Source organism: Macrobrachium nipponense, chromosome 20, assembly GCF_015104395.2.
Source record: "Macrobrachium nipponense isolate FS-2020 chromosome 20, ASM1510439v2, whole genome shotgun sequence".
NCBI lineage: Eukaryota > Metazoa > Arthropoda > Malacostraca > Decapoda > Palaemonidae > Macrobrachium > Macrobrachium nipponense.
Window position 1 is genome coordinate 41,684,377 of NC_061089.1, and position 25,978 is coordinate 41,710,354.

The following is a 25,978-nucleotide window of genomic DNA, read 5'->3' on the forward strand; positions in this document are numbered from 1 at the left end:
CATTTTCTCATCCCATCCAATGATGGTTTGTATTTATGTAAGAGTAAGGGTATCTCAACTTCATTCCATACTATTGTCAAATAAACAGTAATTACAATTTTTACAGGAAATAATTCAAATATGTCATACTCACATTTATTTTCCAGGATGCATTTCTTGCGACATCTCCGTGACTTTTTCAAGGTAACATTCAAAATAGAACAGCATGTTGATAACTCTCTACGGATCTCAGATGACGATGCAGCAGAAGAATTAAAAATTGGTTCAAATAAGCTATTGCTAACTTGTGTTGGAACTGGATACACCAATATCAGTAAAGGACAGATTTAAGAAATTAATGCAATTGCTATAATTTGTGTATATTATAATAAAGTCATATTCTTATAATTTTTGCTTTCTTATCACACTGACCAAAAGCCATTAATTATTAATCAAAGGAAGATAACATGAATTTCACACTTAATACTGTATTAACACTACATTGCCAATTTCAAATGTCTCACCAATCATAAAATCTTTTATCTTTGAACATTATAACCACCTTGATAGTTCAGATATGATACTAGTCTACAAAAGACCAAGTCAGTCAAATCAAAAGTTATTTGAATAATTAAGCAACTGAACCAGACTTCAGAAAAACTATATACAGTACACAGAAAAATAACATACATAACATTGGCATAAAAACATATGGGTTTACATCCCACTTAATGAAAAATTAGTTATGGATATAGTTTAACATTACTGGAATACATATCAAAAGCCCTGAAAAAATATTTGGCCAAAATTTAAAATAGGTACATGTAGATCCCCCACTGAAAGTCCTACAAAAACAAGGTACAGTTTGCATTAAAATTATTTATCAAATTCCTTTTGGAATTCTTTATTATTATCACAACTGCTTTGTTGACAACAAGCTAGGTGAGAGAATTCTATCAACTGCTTAGTTGACATCGACCTAGGGGAAAGAATAATATCAAAACATGCTAGGGAGTTTGTCATTATACTTTCAATATAACAAAACACACAAGAAATACAACAAAAGATATCAACAAGAGCTAGAATGATAGTGATGCAATGATATCCTGCAATAAAACACTTGAAATTAAGTTACTAAGAACACACTAAATGTCAACAGCAATGAAATTCTCCAAGTTGAACAAACTGATTAAAAGGAAATATTTAATTACAGGTACTTATTTCACTTACCAAAATGATGAATGGGGAGACATCTCAAGAAGACAACATGAAACACTTGTTAATATCTCAATATTAAATTCAACTGACCACAAAACAACACATTGTAAAACTTAGTTAAAAGGCAATGGCATTTGGAAGCAGCCGATTTTGGCAGGTACATAAAAAATGGGACAGGAGCATTGGTACATTATCAATACCAGTAAGCAGGAAAGCACTTACTCAGCTTAAGACAAGATATTTGACTACGATTCCACATTAGATAGATAAATATCATTAAGTGTATTAACCACCAGACCAGTTTGTGATTTGTTCTTGAGGAAATATTGGCCATTAGATTATTTCAATTACCTGCCAACTGTTCTTAAGTTCCTGTTTTAGTGTAACTGTCATCATGGAACCAAAAAGAAAAAAAAATGCCCTACTCCCAGTCTACAACTAACTGTTTTAACGCATTTTATTTTAAGGAGCATCCCAAAATTACTTGAAATCACACCAAAATCAAGAGTTAATAATAATAATAATTATTATTATTATTAATAGGGTTTAGTTTTTCCAGACCTCTGAGTCAAATTAAGAATTAAACAAAATGATCCTAGAATAAATAATGATTATAAATACAGTATTTTTCTTTATAAAATGTATTTCCTCAAAATTCCAAAAGAGGCTTGCATTTGCAAGGGGGTACAAGTTACAATGAATTAAACTGATCAGTACATCTTCAATTCTTACACAAGGTAACAGGATGCATACATGCATACCAGAAGATAATATTCCCTGAAAAATTTATAATAAAGATAAACCAAAGGATTTAAATTACTACAATTTACGCATATCCAACAGAGGATATTGAATTAGGGTGCATTCATAAAACCACTCATATACATCTGATATTTTTACAGGATGGGAAGAAATAATCTATAACAGCTTTGATTAAAGAACTAATCAAGTAAAAACCAATCAATACATTATCATTCCAATATTCTCTCTCTAATTCAATGTAGGTCTATACTGCACATCCTTTACTTAACTTCTGTATGTTTAGGTGATCAGTTTAATTACACCTTATTGTTACTTGGTTCAACCAAGCCAATATACTATAGTGACTATTAAAATAATGCATTTATATTAAAGTCCTATGAAAAATCACTATAACCAATACATACAATAAATGTACAGAATTATTAAAAGATAATAAATACATTAAATATAATAATGTTTTCAAAACCAAACACATGACTTTACCAGAGTAAAACAAATTGCACTGTCATACAAAGCTGACTATATAAACTACTGTACACTAAAATTGTGAAGTTACCCTTACAGAACAGTGGACAAAGAAAAAAAAATGAAAAACAACACCCCATTAGGAATGAATTCTAATACTATATATGCATCTAGAAAAGCTTAACCATTCAACTCTTGCAGAATACAAGATATTAAAATATTCCCATTAAAATAAATTTTAAGTCTGAAACATTGTTAGAATGAAAATACTATAGAGTAGATACTGATATGGAAGACAATCACTACCATATATAAAAATACTACTGCAGACCTCTAACAAAATATAAAATAAATCAAGATAATTATGAGACTGTAGAAATAAAAAAAAAATTATTCAGTACACAACACAAAAACTGCAAGTAAAAATTTGGGCAATTACAAATAAAATTCCAACTATTTTATGTGAAGGGATGAATTTGTTTAGTTTAAAAGATACAGCATTAAAAGAAATAAATATACATATATATCTGGAAAAATGATGGAATTTTGTGAAAGCTTTCAATTACATTACAAAATTGTAGAGCAAAGCAAATTCTGAAAAACTACCAAGCTTTAACCTCTGGCCATTTTGACTGAAAATCCTCTCCTACATTTGTAAAGTAACCTTTTCTCATGAGTACTATTACAAACATATGCCAGTTTCTCAGTAAACTCCCTACAAAACTGTATCCTACGATCCTGCTTCACTACCTTTTTTTTATGAATAACCTTATTAAATGTAAAATTAAACATGAATGTTACACTAGGTATTAAAGACTTTTTAAAAAAAATATCAAATTTTATTCTGATAAAATCTAACCGTTTTTGAAAAATATATTTATTTAATAACAAGTGATCTAGAGTTCACTATTAATAATCTTACATTACAAAACTCAACAGGCACTGACACAGATAGTGTTCATCTTTTCAAGAATTTTCATGTAAAAATATGCAATCAACTTTATCTACTATATTTACACTAAAATGTCATCAATTTTTTATGTTTAAAATTATATTAACATTAATATCTTCAGTTACATCTTTTTCATGGTCTTTCACAATAAATCTAACATCATGCTTAGAATTTCTCTTCACACAAACACCTCCATCAAGGCACACATACATCACAGCAAATATATGTAATAATGCTTCATGGCTGTCTTCAGAATTAAAGCATACAATCACAGGAAGGTCAGTTGAATCTAGAAGTTCACCTTGCGTGGATGCCATGGTTATATGAGCATCTACAAAAAAAATAATGTAATAAATATTTCCACAGCAACTTCAATCATATCAAATATATGAAATTATTTTCTAATTACAATACAAAAATTTTTCATTTTACTCTTCCCTTAGATACTGGCAGGAAGTGACTAAATATCATGTAAGCCAACAGTCCATTTTGTCAACTAATACACAACAAACAAAGTTATCTTGTTATTGCTATTATAAACTAATTTACTAAGACAAGCAAGTCACAAGAGTAAATTTTCACAAGGTTAGCCCATAAGAATAGTTCTTGAATGAGAGGTGAAAATTGGAGCAATGTTAAGCTAAAGAAGCTAGACAGCCTAAATGGAAAAGACCACAAACAGCCTAAATGGAAAAGACCACAAAGAAATTATTGAAGATAATCTTTTAATACCATGTATTCTACAGCTTGCTAAGCAAGGCATAATGTAGGTGGTACCCCACTACAAGAATGCTATATTTGTATGAGCAAGAAAAAGAGATACAATTCTAACTTAGGCATACTACCATTAACAAGAACATCGCTCTGCTCTGAGACCAAAAAAATGGTTCTAAGCAATCCTACTTTGTGAAGTACTGATGAACACTAAATCTTAGATAGGTGAGTTTGCATAATCTTATCCTTTTTGTGTAAACAAGGCATTCCTTGAGTCTCCCTTTGTACACATGGAAAAATTTTCACAGAATGAAAGGCAATTGGTGCAGCTAATATCATCCAGCTTATGTGACTTGATTTCAGTTATGTTATCACAAGGACAAGATACGATGACCAGCCTTTTGAGTGAGTAACCCTTGCTGAAAGTTTATGCAATTTTGCTTCATCTTGTAGATGCCACCCATGATTATAAATGGATATTCATTGTTGCTTTATCTATCATGACAAATGGTGAAACGACTACTTTCTCGGGGAATTCTCATCCAGCTTTGCTAGTTGTAGATACTTGGCACTAATCAGATTCAACCTTAGCAGGTTTTAAGGTAAAAGTAAAATAGGAAGTTGTCTGTTGCATGAATACAAATCATATGAATACAAATCAAACTTTGATTATCAAGTCACGAAACAATATAACTACAGAGCTTACTTCAAAATTAAAAATTAATGGAGTAATAAAAACATTTACAAAGACATACCTTCTGTTGCTAGTTTCCATCTATTTGGTGCATCTTTATTGAAAGTCATTCCAGAGGGCAGTGCCAACTGAAGTCTCATAAGTACTTTAACATTAGATCCAGGAGTTACCTCCACTAGAGTTTCATCAATGGAAGTATCTGGACTCAGTAAATCTTGACTAGAACAGTCACTCTCGTCAACCAGTGTCACATTCAACTGCAAAGAGATTTATCTTGTTTATGCTGGATGCTTCAGCAATAAAATTAAAATTCTAAATGTTTTATAAAAACCTTCAAACAATGGTAGTTCTTGATTTTATTAATGTGTACTGATAATAGAAATTTACATTTACCTTTCAATAAGATTATCTACTGAGAAACCTGCATACAAAATGGCATAAACTTGGGAGAGTTATAATTAAACATGCTGATGTTCATGGTTAGTGAACTCTGGGAAAACTTTATTAGCGTAATTCTGTTTATCAGATTACTTAGCTGTACTTCTGTGGTGGTTTTTGTTTGGCCAACTTTCAAGACAATGAATTTTCCTGAAAAAATATCTTAAAACTGAATGAATAGCATGTACCTATAGTATGGGATTACAGCACTGTTAGCTGTGGGATACCTTGAAAATTCATTTGTAGGATTTACTAAAGTGTCTCAGTTACAATAAGATTTTCACATTTATAAGACAACTGATGTGCTGAGGAGTTACAACATATGACCTAGAAACAGATCTGGTGTGTTCAGAGGGTGAGAAACTGACACACCTAAAACACTGAAATAATCTGTGTATATGACAAGAAGGAATAAGGATCAATCATTTAGAGGCAGTAGGAATGGAATAGGCAAGCATACCACCAGTGTGGGGGCCCATATGATAAAAAAGAAAGGTTATGAAGGGTTTGACCAGATGGGAACTCAGGAAGCAAACAAGGTAAAGGGGTATTGGAATAAATTCATTAAACAAATACAGTATTCCTCCTGTACTTGTGGGGGATGGGTACCATACGGCCCCCCCACACGAAAATAGCTAGATTCTGCAAATTGTAGTTGAAACCCCCATAAAAATGCTTAAAACTGGTTATTTTCTTAGTTAAAACTCAAGAAAATCCCACTAAAAATGTTTATACCTGGTTTTTTAAATAGTTTTGATATAATGTTAATTAGGACAATTGAGAGAGAGAGAGAGAGAGAGAGAGAGAGAGAGAGAGAGAGAGAGAGAGGAGAGAGAGAGAGAGAGAGAGAGAGAGAGAGAGAGAGAGAGAGAGAGAGAGAGACAGCAACGTAGGTGTTGTCGTAATAACCCAAATAAGCAAAGTGTTTATTGTACAGGCGGCCATTAATAAATACATTCACTGCTTTATGATAACGTGATTGAAATAACCTTTAACCCCCATCGGAACCTGGACAGTTCCGGCGAAGTCATTAGTCACGCCCCAGCGAAGGAGGTGATGAATTAATCATTCACAAATAGGGTGTGACAATGGAAAAAGTCCGCCTACTACTGAAGGAGGGACTTCTTTGAAGTAAGGTAGAAAGAAGAAGCTGTCAAGCAGAGAAAGAAGAGAAGCAATTTAGCAACAAGATGGGGAGGTTGTAGGCCTTGCTAGCCGTGGGTAAGAAAGACTACAAACATCAACACTTCACCTAAACACCTCAGTACAATCTAAATTTGTATGTTTTCTTATACTTGCGTATGTATGTATCGCTAGTGTGAATGAAGTCAGAAAAATTTTGGTGTCTTTCTAAGCATCCTGAGACTAAAAGAATCCAGAGAATCTACAATAAAATATAAAAAACTACAATACACTGGTGGCCTACAAATAAATAAAAAGGACGACGAATAACATCCTTACATTATCACAAAAAGTGCATTTTATGATAAATTGATAAAAAAACAGGAATTAGTGGATATTTCTCATAGAAAAATACAGCAAATAGGCAAAGTTTCCATGAATAATGGGGGTAAGTGTTCCAGAAAGAAATCTGCAAATACAAGGTTCACTGTAATATCACGGAGGGAAAACCAATTAAAATAGTGATGCTGTTTCATTAACACAAGACATCAGCCATGGTCAATACAAACAGAAACAATTAACTGTCAAATGAAAATAATAATAATTTACCTCTGTCACTTGACTATTCTTCAAGGTAAGAATTTTGATGGAATGATTATTTGTATCTGCAATATATAGGCAACCATCTTCCCTACTGATGCAGATACCACCAGGTTCATTGAACTGGAATGAAAATGAAGGCATGAAAATTAACAGTTTAGTAAATTTGTTGACAAATTTCATTTATAGTAACAAAGCAACATGATGCTAAACCTAATCAGTAAAGAACAAAATTCCTTGTACGATAATCTAATGGGTCCAGTTTACTTGCTTCTCAAAATAAATCCAAAATGTGGTGACCTTCCCCAGTGGGTGATGATTGAGTTCCAACAATTGCTTTCAGTACATGAAATTAAAAAATGCTTCAGTCCTATTTCTAGAAATTACCTATGTTCTGCTTCAGTGTTATTTCTAAAAATTAACTACATGTTCATTGGATAAAACTACGAAAGAGGTTTTTCTATTATATTACAGCAGAGAAGTCTGATAGACCATATGAGTAAATATGTAACTGTTTGTAGGCCTCCACATTCAATAAATGAAATTTCAAATTATACTTCTATATTCCCTAAATACAGATTTTCCTCATTACTTTTGCTAAACTGCATTGGAATGGTGATTATGCTAACCAAACATGTCATCAGCTATAGAAAGAGGTCCATTTTCCCTCTCTGGAAAAAGTATCCTGTACTACAGGGTGATCCTATTCAAAGTACCGCAGCTATTATTAGCTGCTCCAAACGTGTAAGTGGGAAAATGGAAGACACCAATCAAGCAGCAATTGGATAAAATGCACTCCTAGATAAATAAAAGTTTTACATATAGGAACAAAAATAATTCAAGTTTCATCTAGTTTAACTACCTTATAACTAAAATATGAGTTACAAGGTACTGTGCAAACTTTCCATTTTATTTATGACCAATTATTAATTAGATGAGAAGCAACATACAGCTCTTCTGTAATTCTTTCCTAACAAAGATAAAGTAAATAACAAGAACCACTTACTTTAATATCCTACAAGTATCCACAAACTCTTGGTACAGGTCCTTCACATTACTACACAAAAGCAAAAAATTCATTTTTCTGAGGGAATAAACTTATTTTCTTTGGAAACTAACAGCTACAAAATGCACATTGAGTAATTGGTGGAGCCAGAAATCATCAGAGGGTGTTGATATAGCAAGCCAGATCAACCTCTTCACTTAACTGAATGATACTGAATGTCTGAGATAACTTACAAGGATATGGCAAAGTTACCTGCTATTGTATTTTCTATCTAAGCTTAGCTAAAATCTACCTGATGAGAGAGCAAGATATTCCTTGACCTTATAGGTACTAACCTTTTCAAGGAAGTAATGCTCCCAAGATGAACTGTATCAGATTTTATGAAATTTAGGCTGTTAAGCCAACCACCTGGACCATATCACACATTCACCAATTAAGACATGAAAAGAGGGAGTTGGAGTTGTTGGTAATGAGGTAAAGAGCTCCAGAAAATGAAGGCGATGAAGTACAGGGGTCTATAGTAGGTAAGACTAAATAAAAGCAGGATTGGAAGTTAAGTAAAAGGTTAAAAAGTGTGTATAGTTAGGGGGCAATGGGAACCTGCAAACATCCTTCAGCGATGCCTACGGTACACAGTGCACCACTAATAGGTTCTCAAGAAGGTGAATTGTGCATTCTTGAGGAAGGGTTTCTCGAGACTATCACCCTCATGATTAAAACTAGTAATATATCACAAAAATTAACTTTTTTCAAGCAAGCCATACATTTCTTTATGATTACGTAGTTGTCTTCTTTGGTACATTTTCAATAAGAGAACATCATTCAGGAAGTCTGAAGACCCTGAGAAGCTCCTAACATTTATTTAATTATCCCTTTTCAATTCTCCATTTCTTTGAAACTTAATTTTTTTTTTTTTTTACAAGATCCTGAGTAGTGAAATTCATTCAAACCTACCTACTTTTGCTCAATAATTTAATTTTTTCAAAAAAGGTTCAGCTAATTCTTTTTCTCCTAATCCTTCTTTATATTTTTCTTTAGCCTCTGTTTAAACAAGAGCACCCAACTACAAATAAGCAAACCTTCACTTTAAAAAAAAGTTAGTTCATATTTCATATAAATGCTATCTTACCTGAGCACTTCCACCAATACCATCAGAATTTCCAGGCTTGCCATTCCCAGCTATAGTTGTCACTCTATAGGACTTCCCCTCAGGTTGCACAATTTTTATCTGTAAAGAAAATATGTGTTAGCTTCATTTCATCATACTGTTTCAACTCATTTTTTTGTATGTTGCACTTGACAAATCTCAAAACAAATCAATACTACACACAAAAATGATATTGTTATGATACAATAAAGTTTCATACATACTTACCTGGCAGATATATACGATTAATGGCCCACCCAGCCTCCCCGCAGGAGACAGGTGGAAGAGAGAAAATATGATAGAAAACGGGAATGGTTCCTAGTCCTGCCGCCCAGGGCAGGCCGGTAGATCACCTGACCTATCTGTAGCGAGTGGCGCGAAATTTGAATTTCTGTCGGGGACGACGGAGTCTTAGCTATGTATATATCTGCCAGGTAAGTATGTATGAAACTTTATTGTATCATAACAATATCATTTTCATACAATCAACTTACCTGTCAGATATATACATAGCTGATTGGCACCCTTTGGTGGAGGGTAAGAGACAGCTACTTATGGAATAGACAGGTAAACAACATATGTTGTAGGTACAAATAAACCTTGGTTCCTACCTAATAGGTGGTAGACTTGTGGCTGTTGCCCAGGAGTCTGCATCACCTCAAGAAACTTTAGCCAGATATATGATCTATGGCCAAGAGTTCTTGTGGGTCTGCCGATGGGGTCTTATCCGCTTACTCGGCAGAGCCTGAAAGGACTTTGTCAATGGGTGCTGATCCACTTATATGACAATACACCTTATGAAGGAGCACACAACCAATCCCGACCACCTGATCCTAACCACCATGTTAGTATTAAAAATTGTTCCGAGTTATCCCCAAACTCTTCACAACAACCATAACTCAAAAACCAACTTACACACACACACATAATTTTCAAAAAAAATAATAATGATACTCATCTAATAAGATATCACAAGAGTTCCTTACTGAACAATAGTGACTGGCCGCCAGTGGGACGTCTGCACTTAGTCAGCAGAAAGTCTAGAACATATCTAATAGACGTTACATACCATTTAAGGATTGGTGTTAGCTCCTATACCCAGGATCGTATCCGCAGACACGAAAGGACCCAGAGAAAAACATTTCTCGTAGGTCACACGAACGTCTTTCAAGTAGTGAGATGCAAACACTGAGTTACACCTCCAATATGTCGCTTCCAAGATATTCTTTAGCGACATATTTCTGTGAAAAGAGAGAGACGTCGCTACTGCTCTCACCTCATGTGCTCTTACTCTCAAGAGTCTAAAAGAGTCGTCAGTGCAGACTTTGTGAGCGTCTGTAATGACATTCCTTACAAAAAAGGCTAAAGCATTTTTGGACATAGGTCTTGTAGGATCCTTAACAGAGCACCAAAGACCTTGTCTAGAACCTCCCATCTGTTTCTTCCTCTGCAGGTAGAATTTTAGAGCTCTTACCGGGCAAAGAGACCTTTCAGCTTCTCTACCGACGAGACCCGATAAGCCTTTAACTTCGAAGTTTTTAGGCCAGGGATTCGAAGGATTTTCGTTCTTTGCCAGAAACAGTGCTTTGAACGAACAGATGGCTGAGTCTCGTTTGAATCCTACTTTATCATCAAGGGTGTGCAGCTCACTAACTCTTTTAGCTGTCGCCAGTGACAAGAGAAACAAACACTTTCTCGTTAAATCTCGAAACGAGGCCATATGAGGAGGTTCGAACCTTCCAGAAGACAAGAACTTCAGGACAACATCGAGGTTCCAGCTAGGAGGAGATGTATTCTTAGACTTCGTGGTCTCAAAGGATCTTATAATATCGTGTAGATCTTTATTATCTGCAAGCTCTAGGCCTCTATTTTTAAAGACGGCCGAAAGCATACTCCTGTAACCCTTTATAGTGGATACAGAAAGATGTGATTCCTCTCTCAGGAATAACAGAAAATCGGCGATTTCGGTCACAGAGGTACTGGAGGAGGACAACTTCTTCGACTTACACCATCTTCTAAAATCCTCCCACTTAGATTGATAAACTCGCATAGTGGAAGCTCTGCGGGCTCTAGCGATCGCGCTTGCAGCCTTGCGAGAAAAACCTCTCGCTCTGACAAGTCTTTTGATAGTTGAAAGGCAGTCAGAGCGAGAGCGGGGAGGTTTTGATGATACCTCTCGAAGTGCGGTTGTCTGAGAAGATCCATCCTTCTTGGGAGGGATCTGGGGAAGTCTACTGTCCACTCCCCTACCTCTGTGAACCAATCTTGTGCAGGCCAAAAGGGGGCTATCAAGGTCATTTTCGTCCCCTTCGAAGCCACAAACTTCTTTAGCACTTGTCCTAGAATCTTGAATGGGGGAAATGCATAGACGTCTACATGAGACCAGTCTAGAAGGAAGGTGTCGACTGTTAGAGCTCTGGGGTCTTCTACCACTGAGCAAAAGACTTCCAGTCTTTTTGAGAGGAATGTGGCAAACAGGTCCACATGAGGAGTCCCCCATAGAGACCAAAGACTCTGACAAACTTCTGCGTGGAGGGTCCCTTCTGTGTGAAGGACCTGGCTCCTCCTGCTCAGCCTGTCTGCCCTCACGTTCCTTACTCCCTGAACAAACCTCGTCAGGAGGGAGATGTTCCTTTGGGAGGTCCAAAGTAGAAGATCTCTTGCGAGCTCGTACAGGAAAAACGAGTGTCCCTCCTTGCTTCCGAATGTAGGCAAGGGCGGTGGTGTTGTCCGCGTTTACTTGGACTACACTGTTTATCACTATAGGTTCGAAGTTCTTTAGAGCCAGGTGTACGGCTAAAAGTTCTTTGCAATTTATGTGCCAGGACACCTGAACTGCATTCCAGGTTCCTGACACTTCTCTCTTTCCTAAGGTTGCTCCCCAACCTTTTTCCAACGCGGCGGAAAACAATACAAGGCTTGGGTTCCGAACCTCCTGGGAAATACCCTTGTTCTCCTTTAGTGGGGGCAACCACCATTCCAAGTGTTGTCTCATCTCCACTGGAATGGGAAAACTGTCCGAGAGCCTGTCTTCCAGTTCCACGATCTCTTGAGGAAGAACTGAAGAGGACGAAGATGAAGTCTTCCTAGAGGAAAGAACTGTTCGAGCGAGGAAAGGGTCCCTAGAAGGCTCATCCATTCCCTCGCCGAAGTACGTTTTTTCCCTAAGAAGAGAGAGACTTTCTCTAAGCCTCTCACGAGTCTCTCTTGAGAAGGAAATACTCGAAAACCCCGAGAATCCATCTGAATCCCCAGATAGACCAAGTTCTGGCTGGGGATCAGCTGAGACTTCTTGAGGTTTACGAGTAATCCCAATGATTTGATCAGGTTTAGGGTCAAAGCAAGGTCCTCCAAACACTGTCTCTCTGATCTGGCTCTGATGAGCCAGTCGTCTAGGTACAGAGAGATATTGACACCTTTCAGGTGAAGCCATCTCGCCACATTTTTCATCAGGCTTGTGAAGACCTGAGGAGCAGTGGACAGGCCGAAACACAAGGCCCTGAACTGGTAGATCCTTCCCCCTGTCATGAAACGGAGGTACTTCTTCCACGAAGGATGAATCGGGACGTGAAAATAGGCATCTTGGAGATCCAAAGAAACCATCCAATCCCCTTGGCGAAGAGCCGCAAGGACTGACGCAGAAGTTTCCATGGTGAACTTCTCTTTCTGAACAAATTTGTTCAGAGCGCTGACGTCTAGAACTGGTCTCCAGCCCCCCGAGGCTTTTGCAACCAGGAAAAGGCGATTGTAAAACCCCGGGGAGTTTTGATCCAGCACTAGTTTTATCGCTCTCTTGTCCCACATCTGATCCACCATTAGTCGAAGAGTATCTCTCAGAACAGGGTCCTTGTATTTGGCGGACAATTCCCGCGGAGTTGAAGTCAGGGGAGGACTGTCCTGGAAGGGGATGTAATATCCCTTCTTTATCACAGATATCGACCAAGCGTCTGTATCGATGAGTGCCCAGGTATCCGCAAATCCCAGGAGCCTGGCACCTACTGGTGTTTGGAGGATCCTTACATCACTTTCCCCTTTTAAAGGGACGGAATGAAGATCTACCTCTCCTCTCAGGCGCTTTCCTTTTTGAGGGAGCTCTAGAGGGAGGGCCTCCTCGAAAGGGCTGAAGAGACGTACTCGCCCCTTTCTTTTCTCCCACTACCACAGGCCTCTTCTTTCTGGAAGACTGAAGGAGAAGATCCTGGGTAGCCTTCTCCGTAAGTGAACGGGAAATGTCCCTCACCAACTGAGAAGGGAACAGAAAGTCAGACCTGGGAGCAAACATCAAAGCTGCTCTTTGTGAGTGCGAAACCGCCTTGGTCAGAAAGGCGCTAAAAACGGACCTCTTCTTCAAGAGTCCCGCTCCAAATAAAGAGGAGACTTTCCCTGAGCCATCCTGTACCGCCTTGTCTATACACGACAAGATACAGAGGAGAACATCAGGATCGAGGCCCTCCGAGTCATGGGCCTTCTTGGCCATCACCCCAAGGGACCAATCCAGGAAATTGAATACTTCCAATACATGGAAGAGTCCCTTGAGGAGATGATCAAGCTCAGAAAGACCCCAAGTCACACGAGCAAAGTTCAGGCCATGCCTTCTTGAAGCGTCTACCAGACTGGAAAAGTCAGCTTCCGCAGAGGCTGGGAGAGAGAGTCCCATATTCTCCCCTGTCTGGTACCAAATACCCCTTTTGCCTGTAAGTCTAGCAGGGGGCATACAGAAGACAGTTCTAACCAGATCCTTCTTCGTTTTCATCCAGTTATCCAGAGACTGGAGCGCTCTCTTCATAGAGATGGTTGGTCTCATTTTCAGAAAAGACGAAGACTTTGGAGTCTTGGAGCAAGAAAAGAGAGCGCGCGGAGGAGGAGGAGCGGCAGGAGTTAAGGAATCTCCATATTCCTGAAGAAGAAGAGATGTCAAAACCTTGTAATTTGAAAGCCCTTCTCTACCACGAGCCTCGTCTTCTGAATCCTCTTCAACAAAAGAATCAGAAGGAGAATCTGTCTTCAAATCTTGGGGGTCTTTCCAAACATCTCTCTCTGCGGGAGACAAACTCCTAACCGGAGAGGGGCTAAGAGCATGTATACAGAGCCCCTTTGAAACAAAGCTGGCGTCTCGCGCCTGGCTAACGCTTCGCGCCTGACTGACTCCTCGCGCCTGGCTGGCGCCTCGCGCCTGACTGGCTCCTGGCGTTTGGCTGGCGCCTCGCGCCTGGCTGAAGCCTCGCACCTGGCTGGCGCCTCGTGCCTGACTGGATCCTCGCGCCTAACTGGCTCCTCGTGTCTGGTAGGCTGCTCGCGCTTGTCTGGCGTCTCGCTCCTGGATGAGGCCTCTCGCCTGGTTGGAATCTCGCGCTTGGCTGGCGCCTCGCGCTTGGCTGGCGCTTCACGCTTGGCAGACGTCTCGTGATCGGAAGGCATCTCACGCCTGGAAGACGCCTCACGTCTGGCAAGAGCCTCGCGCCTGGCAGGAGAAAGAAGACGAGACTTCTTGACAGGAGGGTCTTTCGAAAGGACTCCGACCAACGCGGCTAACTGTTCTTGAACCGCTAAAAGAATCCTCTTGGACGCCTCTCCAGCGTCCTCTTCAACAGGAAAGGGAGACCTCGAAGGAGTTTTACTCGGACTGTCGTAACAGGGAGACGTCAAAACCACCTTCGCCTTCTTGATCGCGGATGGAGCTTCATCCGAAAAGCGCTCGGGGCTCGAGTCAAACAAAGGCTCTTTCCAGTGCCTTTTCAGGGGCCTGGAAAGGTCCGAATCCTTCCACCCTCGTTTAGGTGAAGGAGAACCGGACGACGAGAAACACTCTCGGAGGACGCTTTTTCTAAAGCGGTCCTGAGCAGTCTGTTGCGCTACAGAGCCTGCTGAAGGGACGCCTGACCGGTGGGGATTCTCCACAACCTCCGTAAGGCTTTCGACTTTTCTTCTCCTCTGGGCTTGGGAGCTTGAAAGAGGTCTAGGCCTGGGAGCGTCGCAGAGACGGTCAGACACCCCCTCCACAACACTGGGGGCACTCACTTCACTAAATACGTCACTTTCACTATCCTTACCTTTCAGGGCAGCCATTTTGGATTTCATCCTATGAAGTGCAGCCTTCAGATCAACGATCTCCGAGGCTGAATCTGAATGCAAAGCCTGTGAGGGCCCTGATAAAGAGGGAGAATCAAATGCATGGTTTACAGAAGAGTTAGAATCAGGAAAAGGCTCAATAGGCCTTGTACTACCCGCACCCTTAGATGCAGCCCTTCTAATTCTATCCCTCTCTAACTTCTTCAAATAAGAAGTTAGAGTCTTCCATTCCTCAACACTCAACCTTTCACACTCATGACAGGTGTCAAAGAACATTCAAAACCTCTACATTTACGGCATACAGTGTGAGGATCAACTGAAGCCTTTGGTATCCTCACCTTGCAGCCTACATTCACACAAACTCTCACACTAACACTTGAATCAGGCATTCTGTAGAAAAATCAAAAGCAAGTCCAAATCCAGTCCACAGTAGCGAATGCCAAAACAATGATCCAGGTACGTCACCAAAAAGTCCGATGAAACAAGATCAATTGCCTTGAGAAACGAATTCTAGTCAGGAGGTAGTAACAACAATGTTGATACCACCAGCGACAGAGAAAACATGATAGAAAACGGGAATGGTTCCTAGTCCTGCTGCCCAGGGCAGGCCGGTAGATCACCTGACCTACCTGTAGCGAGTGGCGCGAAATTTGAATTTCTGTCGGGGACGACGGAGTCTTAGCTATCTATATATCTGACAGGTAAGTTGATTGTATGAAAACAAGAGTTCTGTTTTACAGCATTATATGATTTTATTAAAAGATAAAACAGTCTTTTTACATGAACATATGAATACATATAAAGGTTGGACTTACTTGATAATTCACAAAAAATTTTATCAACTATGTTTGAAAAGAATAAAGCATGCTTCTGCCTTCCTGGATTGCCATTTCCTTGTTTATAAAATAATGAGAATTTAAATCTCTTCTGACCTTGGATGGTAGGCTAATAAAACCTCGGGCTAGAGCAAACCCCACTTCTGGGTCACCCTTAGTAGCTTCTACATTGGTTAAACAGTATTGGAATTCCCATTTTCATAGAATGTGCTAAACAAGATTCTGACGAGTTCTGTTTTCGAAATGCCAATCTGACTGTTGTCTCTGTACTCTGTAATGTCTTTCCCAGTTTATTAAATACAGTGGAACCTCGACATGCTAAAGTCCCTTCTTACGAAAAATCCAAGTTACGAAACCAAAGACGAAGATTTTTTGTCTTCTCCATAAAAAAATAATTCAGGTTATGAAAGGGTGTACTGTAAAGTCCGAGATTCGCCCAGACCGCCGAGAACAATTTTAAAACTCGCGCGCCTATAACTCTGTAGACTCACCACCATCCTCCCACTCTCCCATTGGTTCCTGATGCTAGTCACCACCGTAAGATCCTGCTCTCCTATTGGTCAACATCTATCCCATCATGCCTCTACGTAAAATCGTCGTTCGGCCACTTCGTCGCATTAGCGTTATCGTACGCACGCGGAATTCGTTCGTTCACATATACTATTTCGATAGTTAACGTGAATTCGTGCTAGTGATTCTGCTTTTTACTTGTATGTATACTTTATCGTGTTGTGTGTGAACTTAATTAGCCATGGGTCCCAAAAATGTTGCTGAAGTTCACGGAAAGAAGAGGATGCTTTCTTTGGAGACTAAAATGGAGATAATTAAGAAGTATGAAGCTGGCATGCGGTTGAGTGTGATCGCTAAGGAATATGGCCAAAATCCATCGACGATAGGCACCATCCTTAAGCAGAAGGAAGCCATCAAAGCAGCTACACCTTCCAAGGCGTGACTATTTTGTCCAACAAGAGGAGCCACGTGCATGATGAGATGGAGAGGCTGCTTTTTGTATGGATTAAAGACAAAGAAATCGCTGGCGATACGATAACTGAGACAGTAATCTGCCACAAGGCCAGCGCTATTTTCGGTAATCTGATTGCCCAGGCCGAAGACGACGGAGGAGAAGGGACATCGATGCCAACCCCAGAGTTCAAGGCTTCTTGTGGGTGGTTTGATAAATTCAGTAAACGGACTGGCATCCATTCGGTGGTGCGGCATGGGGAGGCTGCCAGCTCGGATACGAAAGCGGCCAAAGCCTTTAATAAGACGTTCTACGAGTGACGATCAACGAAGGCTACAGTTCTCAGCAAGTCTTCAACTGTGATGAGACTGGCCTTTTTTGGAAAAAAAATGCCTCGTCGGACGTACATCACGCAGGAAGAGAAGAAGCTACCCGGGCATAAGCCTATGAAAGACAGGCTTATGCTCGCACTTTGTTCCAAAGCCAGTGGGGATTGTAAGGTGAAGCCCCTACTATTGTATCATTCGGAGACTCCTCAAGCCTTCAAGGCCCACAAAGTGCGAAAGGAGAAGCGTCCAGTGATGTGGAAGGCTAATGCAAAAGCCTGGGTAACGAAACTTTTGTTCACCGAGTGGGTAAATCTGTGTTTCGGCCCGACAGTGAAGAAATTCTTGGAAGAGAAGCACCTCCCTCTGAAATGTCGGCTGTTGTTGGACAATGCCCCTGCTCACCCTCCTGGCCTCGAGGAAGATATCCTAGCAGAGTAATCTTTTATCAAGGTTCTTTATCTTCCGCCTAACACACATGGACCAGCAAGTAATATCGAACTTCAAGAAGCTGTATACGAAACATGTTTTCAAGAGATGTTTTGACATCACCAATACCACAAACCTTGCCTTGCGTGAATTTTGGAAGGAGCATTTTGATATCGTCATGTGCATCCGACTCACCGATCAAGGAGGTTTCGAGGCGAACCTTGAATTCTTCGTGGAGGAAACTCTGGCCTGATGCCGTATCAGCCCGAGACTTCGAGGGATTCAATGTGGGCAATGCTGATGCAGATTCAGAAACAGTTGATGCTCCTGAAACTGTTTCCCAACCAGATCTTGATGAGATCGTTGCACTCGGCAAGTCCATGGGGCTGGTCGTCGATGAGGACGACATCAATGACCTTCTCCAGGAGCACCAAGAGGAGCTTATGACGTATGACCTGAAGGAGTTGGAGCCCATGCAACAAATCATCGTTCAAGAAGTTCTCTAGCAGCAGCGAGGAGGAGGAAGAGGACCCGATGACAACAGGAGAAATTAAGGATGCTCTAGCTGCTTTTCAAAAAGTGCAATCATTTGTATAAAAGCGACACCCCGAAAAGGCTTACACAGGTTGTATGCTTTCGCAGTTCGATGACGTTTGCCCGAGTCGTTTCAGGAACATCATGAAAAGGAGGCAGAAGCAATCTTCCTTGGATAGTTATTTTTTAAAGAGACCTTTAGTAGTAGTAAGCAAACAGGAAGATCCAAGTGATACGAAAAAACAGAAAGTTGAAAGTGGTGAAGAAATTCAAATTTTGTAAAAGAAAAAAAAAAAAAAAATGCAAAGTATAAAAAGTAAAAAAAATAAAATATAAATAAATTTATTTAAAGTTTTTTGTAAAGTTAAGTGTTAATGTTTTCTGCCATTTTTTAATGTGTTTCGTAAAATTAAGTGTTCATGTTTTCTGCCATTTGTCCTCCTCTGTCACCACTTTCGGAGATCTCCTCACTCGAAAGGTAAGGTTCCACATTTTACTACATATGTATGTACAGTATTTCTTGTACCATGTACACTAATACAGTTTATTTACAGGTATAGTACAGTTTATGTTTGGTATTGAATGGTCCAAATTGTTGTACTTCATTGTTTATTGGTCAATTTAGCTTTATAATAAAATTTACTGTGGTGTTTTTGTAGGGCTTGGAACGAATTAGGCAATTTACATGTAAAACGTAGTTAGAGATAGGAAAAAATCAGGTTACGAAGGCCGCTTCGGAACGGATTAATTTCGTATCCTGAGGCACTACTGTATTATACTAACGCTAACATAATAGTCTTTCTGGTACTAACTACCTTAATAATGCCCATCTAATTATTAGACTTGGTACTTCTGTTAAATGCCTCCACAAGAGCTACTAAATATACTGCAACATTTCCCCTTTGTGCAAGAATGATTGTCCTAAAGTTATCTCATTACAAATTTTGCCAAACTGATAATCAATGCCCCATTAAGATAGCCTAAAAATAGGGTGTCATGTACAATCCAAAGATCAAGTTATTTTTTAATAATAATTTATTTTTAAATATAGTATAAGCCTTATCACACAGGCTCATTTATAGAGCAGAATTTTATATGCATTTACAAGTGTTCATATTCATAGTAATTATATATTTACTACTAACAAGCTAAAAGATAATTTATCTTGTGGACATTTGACTGCTGTGGAAAAGTTTTTTTCTCTAAATTACACACACAAATAATATTTACCCATGAAACAATCTCATCCATAAAACCTTGTGTACTTTAAAGTAACTTTCCCAGCCTTTTTTAAACCAGTTAGCATGGCAAGGTTTCCAATTTAGATAAAAGTCATAAAAAATGATATTGTTATGATACAATAAAGTTTCATACAAACTTACCTGGCAGATATATATACTTAGCTATAGACTCCGTCGTCCCCGACAGAAATTCGAATTTCGCGGCACACGCTACAGGTAGGTCAGGTGATCTACCGGCCTGCCGCTAGGTGGCAGGAATAGGAACTATTACCTTCTAAGGACAGATTTTCTCTTCCACCTGTCTCCTGTGGGGAGGCTGGGAGGGCCATAATCATATATATCTGCCAGGTAAGTATGTATGAAACTTTATTGTATCATAACAATATCATTTTCATACATTCAACTTACCTGTCAGATATATACTTAGCTGATTGGCACCCCTCGGTGGAGGGCAAGAGACAGCTATTTACTGATTAGACAGGTAAACAACATACGTTGTAGGTAATAAATAAATAAAACCTTGGTTCCTATGTGTTTCGACAAAGGGTCGACTTCCTAGCTATTCCTAGTAGTCTGCTTCGCCTCAAGAGCCTCAGCGAGGATGTGACCTATGGCTAAGAGTTCTTGTAGATCTGTCAATGGGGTCTTATCCACTTACTTGACAGATCTAGTGGGCATTTGTCAATGGGGTCTTATCCACTTACATGACAACACACCTATGCCTACTGGCATAATTAAGGAGCACAACACCGATCCCGATCACCTGATCCTAACACGAGGGTTTGTGTTTAATTTGAAAGAGCTATCCCCAAACTCATTTCAAATAACCCAAAGAAAATAGTATACTTATGTTAAAATAAAATTTGTTAACTCACTAGTTAAGGATCAGTGTCGGCTCCCTATCCCAGCAACGTATCCGTAGACACGTAACCAAGAGAGAAGGATCTCTCATAGGTCAACTTGACCTCCTTCGTGCAAAGAGAAGACAACACAGAGTTGCATCTCCCGTAAATTACAGCTAATATGTCTCTCACGACATATTGTTATGGAAAGAACAAGAATTGTTAAAAGCTCGCACTTCAAGCGCTTTTAATTCTCAGCTGTTTGAAGGAATCATCAAGTTACTTAAGAAGTGCTTTAGAGATCACACTGTTCCAAAGAAGACCAGGGCTTTCTTTGAAATTGATCTCTTCTGGATGAAGCCTAGAGCCTGGCTGGCGCCTCGCGCCTGGCTAGCGCCTTGCGCCTGCCTGGAGCCTGGCTGACTTCTCCCCACTTGCTGGAGCTTCGAGCTTGTTAAGAGTCTCGAGGAAAACTGGCGATGTCCACATCGGACACTTTTTCCCATTTGTTTGCCTCTAGCGCATCTGTGCCAGGTTGGAGGCCCACTCCTTCTCCTCATTAGACAATGACAGTGTTTATTTGAACTGTCTTCCTCTGGCATCTTTACGCCTGTTCTGGTATTTTGGCGCCTGATTGGCGCTACATTGTCCGAAAGTCCTGAACATCCACAATCGTTTATCAGGAGACTGGAGAGGGGTGGAAGAAATTCTTTCACTTTGAGCTTTTAGTCTCTCCGGCAAGAAGAGATGATTTTAGTCAGCTACATCCAGAAGACGATAGGAAATCTAACAGTCCTAGAGACAAGTCTTCCTCCGAGGAGGATCCTTCTTGAATACTTCCGTTGCTAACGAGCTCTCTTCCTACATGTTGATGAGTTTTCTCGTTGCAGATTCTTCCCTATCCTTGCCCAAAGGAAGGGAAGGAGCCTGGAAGTTTAAGGAGACTCTGAGCTGAAATTGGGAGGACTCCTGATTTCTAGCTCTTTAATGTATCTCTTAATGTATCTCTCTGAACCTTCTGGGAAGTAGTTTGAGCCCTCATCGTATTCCAAAGACTCTGTCAGCAAACGTTTAAACCTTTTCTTCCTCTGTAGATGAAAACGTAAATACATTGCCTGGACAACGAATCCTCTATCTGAAAGCGTTGATTCAGGAATAAAAGGCTTTAGTTCTTTTGCCAAACATACTATGCTGGCAAGAACCCATTGCCGAGTCTTTATAGAATTTGATTCCAGATTCCAAAGCCCAAAATTTCACTTGTCCTTTTGGTCGTTTAGGACCAAGGGAAACATTTGATGAGGAGCAGTTCCATCTTGTCAGAACACGGAATCTGAGGCCCAAAATAGGATCCCATTCTAAGTATTAGATCTCCTACTCTTGTCGTATAGAGGTATTGTATAAGATCCCGAAGATCTTAATTCTCTACTATCTCTAATACTCTTTGTCGAGACCGAGTATATCCTTTTACTGTGTTCATTGATAGCAAAAAATACCAAGGTGATTCTTCCCTCTGAAAGGGAAGAAAACCACTATGTGGTTCACAGAGGTATCGGAAGAGGACAGTTTCCCCCTTCCCTCTAGCACGATCTGCAGCAACTCTATGTCTTTAGCATATTTGAAGGAGTTATCAAACTTCTCTTGAAAAATCCTCTCATTCACGTTTACTTCTGGTCAGTCGGCACGCAGGCAGACTCAGAGTGGATAGGTTTTATAGGTCTATTATTTATAATAGATTCCGATAAAATCTCTACTCTCTTAGAAAAGCCTTCCGACACATGCTGAGAGAAGAACGTGACCTCTGTGAATCCAACCTCTCTATGGCCAAAATGAGGCATTCATCTTCTTCCTTTGACGCCCATTTATCTTAATATCTGTTAAGAATATGTATAACTAAGGGAAAAAAGACTAAAGTTTATTCCCCTATTTAAATTAAAGATGGCGTATCTTGCTACCCCTCTTGTTTTGAGGAAAAAGAAGCAGTCTATAGGAAGCTCGTTCGTCTTCTACCTTGCGAAGAGATCTGTGAATACTTTCCGCAGGTTCTCACAACTCTTTCCAATAAATGTTAAACATACGTTAACAGTTATTATCGTCGATCGAGAAGGTTCTCACGGATCATTACGTTCCGTGCCTGTTTCCAATAGGTTCTCTTTTGTCAAACGCGAACAGGGGCGAAAAAAAAGATTCTCGATGCTTCTTGCGATATGAGAGAGTCGTGGAATTAGCCTAAATGATTAAAATCCATCATTTTATGGTTTCCTGAAAGCGACCCTTTTCCGGTTAGACGGGTAACGAAATCAGGAACGAATTTTGCCGTTACCGAGCCTGCTGTCTGAAAGGCTACTGGACTCTTGGGTTAATAACTCGCTAAACAAGAAATTATCTTGGTTGGTGCTTTCTTCTAATTCTCTTTATGTTATGTGCCAGAACATCTGTGCCTTTATGGTACCCGACATCCTTACACATGTTAATTCCGTTCTTAGTAGGAAAAAACTCTTATATACGTAGTACGTATAGTACATTCAGGGAAACCATTTCTGCCACGAAGAGAATGTTTCCCATCCCACTCATCCATCTTCTCTTGAGCAATATCCGATTCTAAAAAGGTTGTGTGCGTTTCTCGAAAGACTTGACCATACCGTAGTCTTAAAGTGAATTCTCCACTACATCCATCTTCTCACTAAGCATGTATTCTAATAAGCCATGCTTTCGTAAGCATGAGAGCATTATATAATATCATGTTCTGCTGCGTTAGAATCCTTTAATAATGTTACCTACGGTAAACAGCATTGAAAGGTTATAATATCTTTCTTATTGAAAGCTTCTTAGCAAAAGGCAGACAATATTTTATTTATGTTAGCTTAACTATCCCCTCCATTCGAAACTAAGTCCATGATTGTAGGGGGAATATACGGTTAACCATTCGATCCCGTTGGAGAGAGAGATGTAACCGACTGCTCATGACCGAAAACTGGATGGTAATGTATTGGCCTTACAATACAATGACAGCCCGGCCGACTCGTTCGCTGCCTGGCTGCATTCATCATGAGTTGCCAGTTACTTCATTCAATGAAGGAATATAATAAAATTATTCTCGAGCCTAAGGAAGCTCTCAATAACGTAAATTTAAGCCAAACAACCTTTGTTAAATACCGAAGCTGAGTAGGTATCATCGTAACAAACCTTTTAAGCGAAGTCCTTACCAGGAAAATCCTGTAAGGATATAGATAATTCCGTAGCGAACCACAAAGGCAACTATGGGATACGTATATGACTTGTCATTCAGTAGTCGTTTCTTACTACATTCTTTCCTCTCCGATGCAGAGAGAGAATGGAAATCTTGCCCTCTTCGTTCTTTTAGTCAATAAACACGAATTAGTATTAGTCGAAAGAGATCGCAATGAAAACCCTAGGATCGAAGAGAATCCCTCAAATTTTTTAATCTCTTAGATATAAGGCTGTATTCTACGCCTCTATTATCTGGAAGAGCCTCTAATCAATGAATGAGAGCTCGTACGAATCTTGTTCAATTTGCAAACGATTGCGACTCTTTCTGTAAATGGTTGGTTGCATTATTTTAGAAGGGGGAAGATTTTAATATCGTCTCATTGGTAATGAACTAATTTTTTTCAAATAAAAAAAAGGTCGCTAAGGTCTTATAAACTGAAAGACCTGACCCCTTATTGGCTTCCAATTCCGATCTATCTTCCATTTCCTGTCCATCAAGTTGGGAGAAGAATGAGCAACCGGAGGAGAGCGCCTGCTTTCGTAAGGTGAAGAGCTTTTAGCAGTACCGACTCTAACCTGACAAGGGCTACGGCCGCCAGTGCTACATCTTGAGTCCCTGCCAGGAAAAGGCCGAACTTGCTCTTGCCCTTATTGCATTAAGACTATCCTGACAAGGGCGATGGCCGCCTGTGCGACAACTCCCGTCCCTATCAGGAGAAGCCTCAAATGTCTTTCACCTTTCGCCTGGAGGACTCCTGGTGGTTGTCAGGCTCTTCTTGTAGGAGAAAGTGCCTGGCTCTAAGCAGGAGTATCTTGCCTAGAATACTCCTGGCGCCTGGAAGGAGTATCGTGCTCGGAATACTCCTGGCGCCTGGGAGGAGTATTGCGTTCCGAATACTCCTGGCGCCTGGGAGGAGTATTGCGTTCCAAATACTCCTGGCGCCTGGGAGGAGTATCGTGATCTGAATACTCCTGGCGCCTGGCAGGAGTATCGCGTTCCGAATACTCCTGGCGCCTAGGAGGAGTATCGTGATCAGAATACTCCTGGCGCCTGGGAGGAGTATCGAGCTCAGAATACTCCTGGGGCCTAGGAGGAGTATTGTACTCAGAATACTCCTGGATCCTGGCAGGAGTATCGCGTTCCGAATACTCCTGGTGCCTAGGAGAAAAAATCTTGCTCGAAATACTGCTGGCGCTTGGCCGGAGTATCGCGTTCCGAATACTCCTTGCGCCTAGAAGAGTATCGTGCTCGGAATACTCCTGGCGCCTGGTAGGAGTATCTCGTTCCGAATACTCCTGGCACCAAGGAGGAGTATCGTTGCTCAAAATACTCCTGGTGCTCCGAATAAGCTTGAAGCTTAAAAGTTATTATATATGTTTAATCACTAAACGAGATTGATAATCATTTGATCAACAAATATTCTTTAATATCTAATTCGTTCTTCCCCGAATAGATATATTTTCATATAAATGTACCGATGAGGAATTTGTTGAAAAAAAAAAAAAAAAAAAAAAAAAATAAAAAAAAAAAAAAAAAAAAAAAACCATTTCAAACCCCCATGGGATAGAGCCCCCGTCTTGTTGTACGGGGGACGAAAACAGGATAGGGCAATGCCTCTACCACCACTGCTATCGAATGATATCATATTTTAGCAGTCTTTTTTGAGGTTCTGATACCCATGACAAGATTATCTTGCATCTTCATTTAATCTACGCCGTTGAATCTTTCTTCTCCTTATTCATCGAGACGATAATAATAAGGGGAACACATTGAATTAGGATGCCTTTCCAATGGCTATCCCTGGCAGTCTGGGACGTTCTACAGAACCTGCCGAGGGGACGCCTGATCGGTGGGGATTCTCCATAACCTCCATAAGGCTTTCGACATTCCTTCTCCTCTGGGCCTGTGAGCTTGGAAGAGGTCCAGACCTGATAGCGAGACAAAGCCAATCAGACGCACCCTCTATTGCAATGGGGAACACTATATTCACTTCTTACCTTTTAAGAGCTCGCATTTGAGCTACATCCATTTATCTTCAATTTGCAAATATGAAATTGTAGATTCTGTGAAGTAAGAAGGTGATGAGGATGCAACAACTACTAGTACTGTTAATACTCTAATTGCTCGTTAACACAAGAGCTAATAAAGCTTCTAAAGGAAACGTATATAGTTACTTCTCTGACTTCCCCTAACTAGGAAGAAAGATATAGATTTCCTCAATAAAATTCTAACACTTATTTGTATTAATGAATAAATGTAAGTAATTCCCTTTCTTGAAAGTGTTGAGTATCTACCGAAAACTTCGGTAGTTACACCTAATGTAATCTTCGAAATTTTCGAAGTTAATTTTATCAAAAAATTACTAAAAGTTAACAAAAGCGTATGCCGAACCAAAGATCCATTACTTCCCTGTA

The 25,978-nt window shown here is 39.9% G+C and overlaps 2 protein-coding genes across 3 annotated transcripts in view; one reads left to right on the forward strand and one right to left on the reverse strand.

Annotated features, from left to right (window-relative positions):
* The window catches only part of LOC135225165 (RNA 3'-terminal phosphate cyclase-like protein), a 70,642-nt gene extending 70,255 nt beyond the window's left edge, over nucleotides 1-387 (forward strand). The window contains exon 7 of the mRNA XM_064264408.1: nucleotides 147-387. Coding sequence (XP_064120478.1) covers nucleotides 147-330 — 184 coding nt within the window. The 3' untranslated portion in view covers nucleotides 331-387. The remainder of the gene's footprint in view (nucleotides 1-146) is intronic.
* A 53-nt stretch (nucleotides 388-440) lies between these two features.
* LOC135225152 (NHL repeat-containing protein 2-like) overlaps nucleotides 441-25,978 on the reverse strand; it is a 55,769-nt gene continuing 30,231 nt past the window's right edge. For both annotated transcript variants that reach the window (XM_064264395.1, XM_064264387.1), the window contains exons 11-14: nucleotides 9,080-9,178; nucleotides 6,954-7,067; nucleotides 4,846-5,041; nucleotides 441-3,707 (exon numbers count right to left, since the gene is read on the reverse strand). In XM_064264395.1, the coding sequence (XP_064120465.1) occupies nucleotides 3,454-3,707; nucleotides 4,846-5,041; nucleotides 6,954-7,067; nucleotides 9,080-9,178 (663 nt within the window). In that variant the 3' untranslated portion in view covers nucleotides 441-3,453. The remainder of the gene's footprint in view (nucleotides 3,708-4,845; nucleotides 5,042-6,953; nucleotides 7,068-9,079; nucleotides 9,179-25,978) is intronic.